Consider the following 12,372-nt stretch of genomic DNA (forward strand, 5'->3'; position numbering starts at 1 on the left):
CCAAAGGGCAGATAGCTCTGGCATGTCTGGGAACCTTGATTTAAGCTACGCCTACCATTATTCTCTTCATTCATTTCTTTCACAAGTAACATATATATATGCGTACATACATTCATATAATAATATATATTCTTTCTTCTTCTACTACTTATCATTAACAGTATATTACTATTATATCATTATTAGAATATTAGAATAAACAGCTGAATTAATTATAGCTGCGTATACTTGTTCAATCAGAGGTACATCTTCTAAAGAATTGATAAATCAAGAAATGTATGCTGTCATACCCTTCTTCCATTCCTTTCTAAATTTTGAGGTACGCTCCAGAGTGGCATTGTTTTCCCTTCTTATGAATTCGTTGTTTTTATTTTGTAATTATGTAGAGTTCCGGTCATGGCTGAGGAATTAAAAGACACGATTGCTCAGAGTCTGGAGTGTCCCGTATGTCTGACTACCTTCACTGATCCCAAGATCCTGTCATGTTGCCACACCTACTGCAAGGTCTGTCTGGAAAAGCTCTTGGAATCCCGTGGTGATGACCAGATGATCCGATGCCCTGTCTGCAGAGCCGATACCCAGGTACCAAATCAGGATGTCAGCCAACTACCGGCAAGCCTAGCTTTGAGGAATCTTATAGAAGACGTGAAAAATCAACATCAAATTTGCACGAATTGTGATTCCGAGGATAAGCCCAAAGCTGTTGTCTACTGCCAAGACTGTGGCAACTACCTATGTATTACTTGTCACAATATGCACTCTCAGTGGAAAAACTTCATCGGTCATGAGATCATAGCCATGAGAGAGATCTCATCAGGAAAGGTGTCAATACGTAGATACCGGAAATGCAGGAAACATCCAAAAGAAGATGAAGAATGTTTCTGTTCTAATTGTAAGAGATTCACATGCTTCAGGTGTGCTGTTATGGAACATAAAGATCAAGGACACCAGGTCATCGAGTCAGCTGCTTATGAAAGTAATCACACGAGGACCATCAAAGAGCTTAAATCCAAGGTGGAGAAGAAGCAATATTGCTTTCAGAAGTACATTAATCTCATCGATGAAGAAAAGAAATGTGTGGATGATGCTATGAACCATTGCACAGATAACATCAACAAAGCGTATGATGAAGCAGTTCGGCAGTTGACAGAGAAGAGAGAAATCCTACTTGGTGAAGTCAAGGGAAAGACGGAAAGAGCAGAGGAAGCCCTTGAAGAAATGAAGAAATCAGCTCAGCAGCGCATCAATCAGTTGACGACCATTGCTGAGATGGTAACCAATAGGAGAAATGCACCAGTAGACATGGACACTTTGGCTGTGTATGACACTTTATGTGAAAACCTACGGGAGGCCTTAAATCGGGGAAATCCTGATTACGAGCAGTTGAATAAGACTAGCGGGAAGGCGAAAAGTTCCATGTTTGAGAGAAATATCGAAAAGGACGAGCTAGATCTTGGTAAAATTGTTAATGCACATGTACTAGTTGTAAAGAGCATTGCTTTTCCTCCTAAAATTAGCATGAATGCCATGATAAACACACCAGATGGTAGGATGGCAGTAGGATATGGTGAAGCATTGGGCGTGAACATCTTCTCTGCTTATGGTCATCTCCAGCAGACAGTCCTCAAGGGTGTTAATATTTTTGCATTAGGTTTCCTCTCTGATGGTCGTTGTGTTGTAATTGATACATCAAACACTGTAGCACTGTACACATCAGAGTTCACGAAGTTGGATGTGATGTTTGAGACTCTGAATTGCATTGAAGGTGGGGTTTCTAACCTCACTGTTGATAGTGATGATCTAATCTATGTTAGCTACAGGATACCCAAGAAGATCCATGTGTTCTCATCAGCAGGTGGGAAGGCTATCAAGGAGATACCATGCCTTGGATATATACCTGGGCAAATCATTTCCTACAATGATTCACTAATCATTAGTACACATAATACTGTACGATTGATAGACAAAGAAGGTGATGTAAAACATACATTAACAAAACCAAGTAATTCTTTCCCCTTTGCTGCAGTGTCTCAAAGAAATACAATCCTGATAGCCACAGTGAAGCACGATAAAGGTTTGGTGAGCATCGATGAGTACACAGACGAACTGGAGCACGTTCAGAACCTTGTTAATGAGTGCAAGATTGAGAAGTCTGAGAGACAATGGTTTCATCTCAAGCAGTACCGATCAGGAGAGATCGCCTTCTGCACTCCTGATAACCTCTATATTATCATAGGCAGATCCAGGGGGGGGCCCGGGCCCCAACTATTGGCGGAGCAAAAAAAAAGAAGGGAAGAGGGAGGAGAAAAAAAGGGGGAACATAAGAGGATGAAGGCGAGTGAATGAAATAAGATGAGGGAAGACTTGGAATATTTATCTTCTGTGGAATTATTTGCACGCCATCAATGAACTGTTTGCAGTTTTTTTGAGAGAGGAATTCTCAGTTCTCATCGAGATCATCAACCTGTTTAATGAACGCTTTTCAACCACTGGATTGCTGAAATTGACTTTTAATCATCATCAACATCGTCTTCACAGACATTTCAACTCGTTACAGTGACTCTTGTTATTCATCGTGTTTCAACATCAGTTTCATCATCGCCATCATTGTGAACTTTAATTTAAGGAATTTTCGCCAGCCAACTTGGATCTTATCTGGATTATATACTGGACTATCGTAACTGTGAACTATAATCAACACTTCAAGAGATGTAAGACTGTTCTAATTTTAAAAAATGTGTTTGTGTATGGTTAATTATTTCCTGTAATAAAAAAAGGAAATCAAATCTAAACCTAAATTTTAATTGTTATTTGTTGCAGTATCGTAACAAAACATGCCTACCTTATAAAATGTGTATAGTGATCTTTTTTTTTTCATTTGATATTTTACATCAGAGGATATCATATCCCTCGTTCTCTTGTTAATCTTTTTCTTGTTTTGAGAAATGCCTTCTGAATTCTGAACACTTACCTTAAAAATAATGACTGCATAATTATCAGTCAATCCCATGCTTGAGAGATTGTTTAATACGAAAATGAAAAACCATTTTTTTTTTGTTATGGTAGGGATTCCGACTACTTGTAGACCTATAATCGAGATAGTTCAGAACACATTGATGTAATTTGATAATATGCTGATTACATTCAGATTCAGATTTATTTCACAGAATAAAAAGAAAAGCAATTAGCAAAAAGTCTAATGACCAGCATTTTATGCCATTTGGCGCAAGCCTTTTTCTTAACCCCTGACAAAAACGTTTGATGTTCATTTTTTTTAAATGGCATTTGAGAGAGAAGAACATCAAAACATATAAAGACATCATAATTTGAAACAAAATTTTGATAGACTTTTCAAAACTGTCCCGTTTTTTTTATACGCACTGTAGTTTAGAAAATTGTAGTAAAGATTATATTATGCCAATTGTGGAGTCTATAACAGCTATGCCATTTTCGGGTGAAAGGTCTATAATAGAATGTGCGATATATGTTGAGAGGGATAATGTACAGAAATGTACATAACCCAATAAAAAATATGTACATTTTACTGTAAATTACTGTTATAGTAGTGAGAGGTTTTCCTTTGGATTTCGAAACAAGATATTTTTAATTTCTTGATTTTTCATGTGCAAATTGTACATATTCTTTTATTCATTGTAGTATTAGTATTTTCCTAAAAGTTGGTATAAACAGGCATGACTTTATATGTGCCTGTTTGCCCATGTTTCACATATTCGCCTGTCTTATGGGTTGTTTCACAGTGTGACCAAACTGAAACTGTCTGGTTTGACTGCACAAAGGTTGTGTTGTTTCCTTTAAATTTTTGTGTATGTGTTGTAAACAAGTGAAATTATGTATCTTTTTGTAAGGCATAAGGTCATTCACTAAATTATCATTTTTTTTTAAGGAGTTCAATCTTTTTTATCACAGGTTTTGTCAATTGCATAATTTTGGAGAGGACACTTTGGACAGAAATGGATTTGACTACAATATCAAATTGATTGTCTGAAAAATAAGTGGATGTGGGCAAAGTGAACACAAGTGTTCTTTTAGACAAAAACATTATTAAGGAAATATCTAACCATAAAAACATTTTCAGAGAGAATATTTTTGGACAGAAATGACATACGATTTTCGGTTAAAAGTAACAAAAAAATTGTAATTGTAACTGTTGATGGAAAGACCAGAGTAGAATTATAATCTTTTTGATAATTCTGTCTTGTCTCTGCTTTCATTTACATGTATGGCTGTTTCTGTCAAATCACAATAAATCCAAACATATGGTTACAGTTTATAATTCCGAAGGTTCCTTATGCCGAAGGTTCATAAGGCTTATATTAACAGGCTCATAGTTCCGAAACATGTAAATTTCCTATACTTCGCTGTTCGTTAATCCGAAAATGAAAAAGGGTTAATCCGAACATTTGTGGCGTTATTCCGAAGGTTCTTTAGTCCGAAAACGAAATAAGGTTTGTTGTTCCGAAAGTTCGTTAATCTGAAAACAGAAAACGAAATAAGGTTTGTTATTCCGAAGGTACGATAGATGTTGCGAGCGTGAATCGGGGGGGGGGGGGGCAAAGCCAAAAATGAGGGCACTCACATGTAAAAATTGGCATTTCAGTGCTAACTATAATTTTCACCATGAGATTATCATCTGTTTGCACCAAAATGCCCATTTTGACATATACATGCCCTTCTTGGCTTTGGCCCCAAAACCAAAATATGTACCGCCGCCCCTGCCTCCCCATCCTCATAACAACTAAACAGCAACGGTGTTTCCATCCCCACCCCCTCCACCACGCATGTCCCTTGCCCTTCCTGTTTTCCCAGCTTCGCCAAAGATTATTTTCATTTCATTTATGGATTAACGAACCTTACTTCGTTTTCGGACTAACTAACCTTCAGAACAATGAACCTTATTTCGTTTTCGGATCAACGAACCTTACTTCATTTTCGGACTAACGAACTTTGTTTCGTTTTCGGATTTACGAACCATCAAAATTACAAACCATCGGAATTCCGAACCTTCGGAATAACGAACCTTCAGAATAACGAACTTAACCCAAAAATACACATTACTTAGTTAATTGAAAAAGAATGCAAGGTACAAATGTATATATTGCTACTGAACTCAAAATTTGTGATTTCACATTTAATTTTTGTTTGCCATGTTGTTTACGATGCTACATTTATTTTAAATAATGGATTCTATTGCTGTTTTAAATGGAAATCAAAATGGGTGTTTTAGAGTACTCTATTTATCTTTAAAATGTTTTTATCACTTTCTAGAAATTAATTAGTCAAGAAAATTTTCTTATTCAAAAAATTGAAAACTAAAGTATGTTATGCACCTGAAAATTTGATTACTCAAAAAAAATTTAAGTATGCATTTGTGTCATTTACTGAACATTCCTAGTTATCAAGTATTCCGACTAGTTTTCTTTCCTCTGCTCTCTCTCTCTGTCTTTCACTCTCTTCCTTTCCCCTCTCCCATCTTTCAATAAAATCTTAATATACCTTGCACACTACATGTGTATATATCATTGACGTATATAGTCAGAAACATAAGCCTTATTCTTTAAGATGATACATAATAGAGGTCATAATAATTATTGTACGAGAATTTTGTTGTCATCTTTTGTTTTTAGTTCAAGAGTTAAATCAACTAATAAGGGTGACGAAGAGAGAGAGAGAGAGAGAGAGAGAGAGGGAGGGAGGGGGAGAGAGAGAATAGAAAAGGAGGTAAATAGAAGGAGCAAGGAGCTCCTTGGAAGGAGGTAGTGAAATGATAAAAAGAGAGGGGGATATGGTAGAGAGGGAGGGGGGGGGGAAAGAGAAATAAAAACAGTTGGGGAGGGGCTGAGAAAAGGAGTTCTTCCGTGGAAAGCAATCAATTCAAACTAAAAATTACATTAGTTCAATCAGTAAAAGTATTCTTGACTTTTAAAGCAAATACAAAATAATTATTAAAACATATCAAATATATTTCATTTGTCAAAATAAAAAGGGCACAAGCATGTATATGGTCTGAAGTTTGAAATAAACCCAGCAAAGAAATAATCGTGAACACTCACAGAAGCGGATCTAGAGGGGGGGGGGTTGGGGGGGTTGCAACCCCCCCAAAAAAAATCCGGGGACCATTTTTTTAAATCTTATCTTTTTTTTTAAACTTGTAATTTTATTAGATGCAAGAAAACGCCATTTTCACACACAGATTTTCAATTTTTTTTCCTACTGTGGGAGGGGGGACACCCCCCTCCCACACCCTCCCCCCTCGCTCGCTCCGCTCGCTTGGACTTGGTCGCTACGCTCCCTCGCATACCACCCCAACCCCCCCCCCTTTATAAAAAGCTGGATCCGCCCCTGACTCATCCGGGTCTTGTGCTTGAGCATTGGAGTTATGTTCAACTCTATCTCTTTCTGCTCTAAACACTGTGTATAAAAGCACTGGTTTCAGAAAACAATTAAGGTGTCTGATCCTACTGAAGAGAAGCGACAGACCACGGTGCATTCAAAGATCTTTTCAGTCTTCAGGCTAGTTCATCTCTCATAAACAGTGATGAATTCATGTCAGGAAGAGGTTGGGATGTCTTTACAATATCTTTGATTTACCAAGAAATTGATGCCAAGTCTTCTTCAATCCTTGATGCATATAGTCAGAGGTCTAATTCAACAATTCAGGCTAGTTCATCAACCATGAAAGGTGATAAAGTCATTTAGTAAGACGATAAAATGTCCTAACAGTACGTCCCTTGCATTAACAAATCAACCAATGTCAAGACTTCTTTAACATTCTCACTGACGTATAATTTGAATCCTGAGTGCATTGCAGCAGCATTTACAGTCGTACAGTTCGTTCAAAATGAAAATACGACATGATCTGAGCACTCATTCGTTTCGCTCCCATTGTAAGAAAATGTTTCTGAAATGATTATGGATGTAAAATACCACTTTCTGGTTTTAGCAGTGATACTTTCTGGTTTTAAGCGAAACGTGACTTCATCAACAACGTGATAATAACAGTGATAAAAAAATGTGCTAAAATGCCATAAGGAAACAGAGCGAACTTAGAAGACATGCCTAAATAATTTATCACACAGAGTGCTCTTAGTCAAAAAGTGATATTACATGTATTACTACTTGCCAGTGATTTCTAGAAGTATTATATATATCCGTGGTTAATAAGCACAGTCTTGTGACATACATGCACGAACGTTCTTGAAAAATGAAATTATACGATGATTGAGCTCTCTCTCGCATCGTTCACGCATATACATTTGTGTAAATAAATATTTTTGAAAGGATATTGCACGATACATTTGACCAATGATATTTTGAGTCAGAAGTTAATCTCTTCCCTTTTCTCTTTTTTTAGGTGGTGGAAAGGAAGGAGGGGGGAAAGAGCCCCGCATCTGTACCCCAGTGCGAAAACCTGCATAAATACTAAAGCATTCGATCGCTCGCATTAAAAGTACTGAGGCATGAATAGTTTTCAGAAATGATTACATTCCTGCACATTCAATTCCAACTATACCGTTTAATTCCCAAGAAATTTGTATTAAAGTACTTTAAAATCGCGACATTTATAGTCCATTTTAGTCCTTACCCTCGCCGAGGATCTAACATTGTCACTAAATTTTAAACTGCTGGCGAACTAGAAACCTTTCTCTAATTGGTAGAATCTGTGTTGTCAAAACTCTTATTTTGCCACAGTTAATCTATCTTTTTTCTGTTCTTTCTGTTAAATTACCCAGAGCCTTTTTTAAAGAATTAAATAAATTATTTTTTAAATTTATTTGGAATGGAGGCAAGGATAGAGTTCAACGTAAGATAATGTGTAATGATTATACTCAGGCTGGACTTAAAATGATTGACCCTTTTTCTTTTGCATGTGCTCAAAAAATGGTCTGGGTAAAACACCTATTGGATGAGAATTTTGATGCTCCATGGAAAAAGATTGAAGTAGCCTTTTTAGACAAATTTAATCATGATATTCAAATTTTGTGGAAATCTCATGCTCCTGAGAGCATTTTAAACAGTCTTGGTAATATACAATTAGCTGAAGCATTGAGAATGTGGTATTCATTTAGGGAGGAAGCTGCTGTCGAATTTTATGGTAACAAATTTTCAGATTTGAGTGGTTGTCAACTCCTGTGGTATAACAAATTAATTCGTTCAAAATCTAAACAGTATCTTAATTATTCAATGTGGCATGAGAGAAATGTATTAATGTTATCTGACTTATTTAATCCTCCTCTTTTAGGTCACAAACTCTTTGAAGAGCTTGTGTTAGATTTTGGAATCCCCGAAACAGACAGAAGGAAATATAATTTTTTAATTAAGTGCATCCCGGAAGAATGGTTAGTGAGTTTTGACCCTGATATTATTGGTGTTCATGAAACAATTGTACATAAATTGTTGAGTTATAAAAAAGTCCCTAGACATTCATACATTTTATTTAGGGGATCACACACACCTGACAAAAGATACACTTATTGGGATGAACGTTTACCAATACCAGTATCTATCGATTGGGAAAAGGTACACTACACAAATTTTTTTTGTACCATTGATACTAAATTAAGATCATTCTATTTTAAGATTTTTCATAAAGCCATAGCATTAAATGATTTTTTGTATAAGATTAAATCTAAGGATTCACCCAATTGTGTTTTCTGTGATAAAAGTGAGGAAACAATTATCCACCTGTTTTGCGAATGTGAAAGGGTAATTCCTATTTGGCAATCCCTTTTAACGAAAATTTCCCAAAATAATGTTCAAATAAATGGTTCTAATTTTGAAAAAATGTTCGGACTCTCAACTGATAAGTTCATTTCATACCTTTTTTTACTTTTGAAGTATTATATTCATACATGTAAATTTAAGAATAATCCTCCAAGTTTTGCTCTTTTTAAAACATTTGTTAAAAAACAACAAGACTTGGAATATTTGATAGCTAAGAAAAAAAATAAGTTGCCTGCTCACTTTAAGAAGTGGCGATTCACCTTATAATTTGGTTGTCAAAAATGTCAGCAGGTTACACGATAACTAACACTGTATATTTTATATAACAGGTTTAGTGTCCCATTTTTTAATAATACTGCACTGTATTGGTTATATGGTTGTAGACATCAGATCTTATTTTTTCATGCAACTTGTATCTCAGTCACCTTGATATACTTACTAGTATTTGTTTAAAAACCTCTATAATTATGTCGTCTTGGATAACCAGTTGTGCTTTTTAATCCTATGAATAGTTGTTTGGAAACCACTTCATATAATCATAGCTTGTATATTTTGCTTTGTCTACTTTATTTACCAAACACATTGCCACATTCCTTTTTTTTGGGGGGGGGGGCGGGGGAGGATAAGTGGGTAGGTTTTTTTTTAATTATTATTATGGTTGTTATTTTTTTGTGTAACTAAATTGTGTTTATGTGATTTGCAATCACCTATTAATCATTTGTAAATTTTGTGATTTATTTCAATTTAAATAATAAAAACAGAATTATAAAAAAAAAACATTGTCACTAAATTGTGCCCCTTCAAGATTTACCTCCCCCTTAAAAATATAAAGACCTTTCATCCCTTCTGTTTTGCTTCTTAATTTTATTTAGCTTATATCACCACTGCCCTTCCCTTACTCATGTTCAATCCTGGATCCATCCCAGAGAAGCGTTTCATACCGCTGTTTTTATCCTACAATATTACCCTAGTATCAGTGCTTTTTATTGGCAGCCAATCAAAATCGTGGAAAGTTGTTTAATTTGACAAGTTGTCAGATGTGACAGCCTGTCAGACATGAAATGTTGATGAAATGCTATCACACGATAAAGATTTGGTTTGTTTCATTATATTTCTCGTGTTTATTTTTTTCAAATCTCCTTTTCTATACATTAAGTCACAAGCCGATATGAAAAAACAAACAATAAGGTCTAGAGTCATGTGATCATAGGTATACTAATAGGACAGAACACCACCATCGTCACGTTCATTATTTTGATTTTGATGTCAAATAACTATTTGATATAGCAAAGGTCGGTGGAAATTCCCCGTCACTTGAACAGACAGCATAGTAAAATGTAAAATTCGTTCACGATCATAGATCATAATTGTGATATGCATAACTGTGTGTGGACATGGCGGAGGACTGAGACCAATAATCTTGCCTTTATATAGAACGAAATCAACTTCTGGAATTAACAGATATAGACAAGCCGATATGAAAAAACAAAAAACAATTAGGTCTAGAGGCATGCGATCATAACAGAACACCACCATCGTCACGTTTATTATTTTAATTTTGATAATGTCAAAGAACTATTTGATATAGAAAAGGTCGGAGGAAATTCCCCGTCACTTGAACAGACAGCATAGTAAAATGTAAAATTCGTTCGCGATCATAGATCATAATTGTGATATGCATAACTGTGTGTGGACATGGTGGAGGACTGAGACCAATAATCTTGCCTTTATATAGAACGAATTAACAGATATAGACAAAGGTGAGAGAAATAATCTTGTATTGTTTAAAGTGTAGGAATATCTTTCACACATTGAGAACTTGTTAGTACTTAGCAAGGTGAAATAGTGGAGAGGAAATTCCCTTACGAGATAATTATAATACATTAACTTTTTGTCAACCCGGAAGTGAAAAAAATGGACTTTTTGAATAATCAATTGGACAACATTCGTCTATCCTATGTACTGTTTAGGTTTTTTTTTAAATAAGTTTGTAACATTTCACCATTACTCAGTATAAATTATACTTTACATTTATTGTTTGTAGGTTTTACATTATGTATTAAGACCATATATTTCACTGGAAAATTTGTGCCATTTAGTTTTTTAACAACGTTATTGAGAAAAAGCACGAAAATAGTGACTACCGCCGTTACCTAGAAAAGTCAAGTTATGGCAAATAATTTGACCAAAACTTGAAACAGTATGCACATGGTTTAGTTACCTCGGGTTTCCTCTGCAGATCTATTCTTAAAAGAAAATCACAAAAATTGTACCTTCTCCTTACATTTTTATCGTTTGCAATATAAAGACATGAGTAAATGAATGAATGAATAGATAGATAAGATGAATAAATAAATAAATACATAAATAAATAAATGTAACATAAGCATAAGATGGAATGGGTAACTGTTGTAAACATTGTAAACCCTCTTATATTTGAAGTGATAATTGATCAAGAATTATAAGCTAATTTTATAAAAATGATCCAGTGTATTGATTACAGTTAGCATGAATCATTGATTGAGATAAACAACATTATACAAGTGATGTAGCAATGCTGTCCCAACACCCCCTCATTCATTTATGAATCAATTTAGTAATAATCTACCGTATCCAAATAATTCCCTACTTTATTGTGATTTTACTAATACTAAATATTTACATGCTTTTATCACATGCATTATGCCTATCTCCGATTTCATCATCCTATGTTTTATCCGAAGCATCCGAAACATGGATCGACGCCAGATAATGTATCTCGCCATTTTGATATATAATAACGTTATGTCGACATGGCAAGATAAAATATGTCGCCATCTCTTCAAGTCGATGGCACTTACAATCGATGTAAGTTTGCAAAGAAGTATAAAAGTACAACTCCGACACCCTCCTCATTGCAATTGAATACTAGTTTGTATATACGGGGGTTGGGAAAGCTTTATCCATATCCTGCTTGCTTCGCCTATGCAGCATAAAAGACATAAAAAGACATTTTGATATGCGCCGTACAAGAACAGCATTATTACTGTATTATTATAACTATTGAAAATGTCAAAGGTCGGTGGGAATTCCCAGTCACTAAGAATAGATTAACGAACCGTTCGTACACAGTGATAATGGTATTATTATGATCAGTTTGCTAAATACGCACTTCAGAGAACCCAGCTTCTATTCATAATTTAGTGCATACTATCAAAAAACGATATCATTTTGTACATAGGAAAGGTAAGTGAATTAACCCTTTTCAGTCTAGTAAGAAAGAACTTGTGTATATTGTGTTCTCATTTCACATTGATGAAAGTCAAATCATTTTTAGGATGTCTCCCATATCCAACATGGAATCATAATTTAGTTTGAACTGAAAATGCTAGGTATGTGTATAGATAGGTCATCTTAGACTTTGTCACATTGAGAAATGTTAACAATTCTTAAGATGAAAATGCATATACAAGCATTCATGCTTTCGCAATCGGGTAAAATTCACTACCATTTACTCGCTTATATATTTCTTACGAAGGGGTAGGGCTGAAAAATCATGTATATTTTCATTTGAAAAGATAAAGCCATTCAGACAAACAGAAACTGAAAATATCATAAAAGCTAGATATGAATAGGAAAGCTGGAAAAGGT

General features: G+C 35.0%; 1 protein-coding gene across 1 annotated transcript; it reads left to right on the forward strand.

Annotated features, from left to right (window-relative positions):
* Nucleotides 1–390: 390 nt before the first annotated feature.
* LOC129281408 (tripartite motif-containing protein 59-like) lies at nt 391–5,614 on the forward strand. The gene has a single exon (XM_064115441.1). The coding sequence runs from the start codon at nt 397–399 to the stop codon at nt 2,344–2,346; it is 1,950 nt and encodes a 649-aa protein (XP_063971511.1). The 5' UTR covers nt 391–396; the 3' UTR covers nt 2,347–5,614.
* The last annotated feature ends 6,758 nt before the right edge of the window (nt 5,615–12,372 follow it).

This window comes from Lytechinus pictus, chromosome 2 (genome assembly GCF_037042905.1).
Source record: "Lytechinus pictus isolate F3 Inbred chromosome 2, Lp3.0, whole genome shotgun sequence".
Taxonomy (NCBI): domain Eukaryota; kingdom Metazoa; phylum Echinodermata; class Echinoidea; order Temnopleuroida; family Toxopneustidae; genus Lytechinus; species Lytechinus pictus.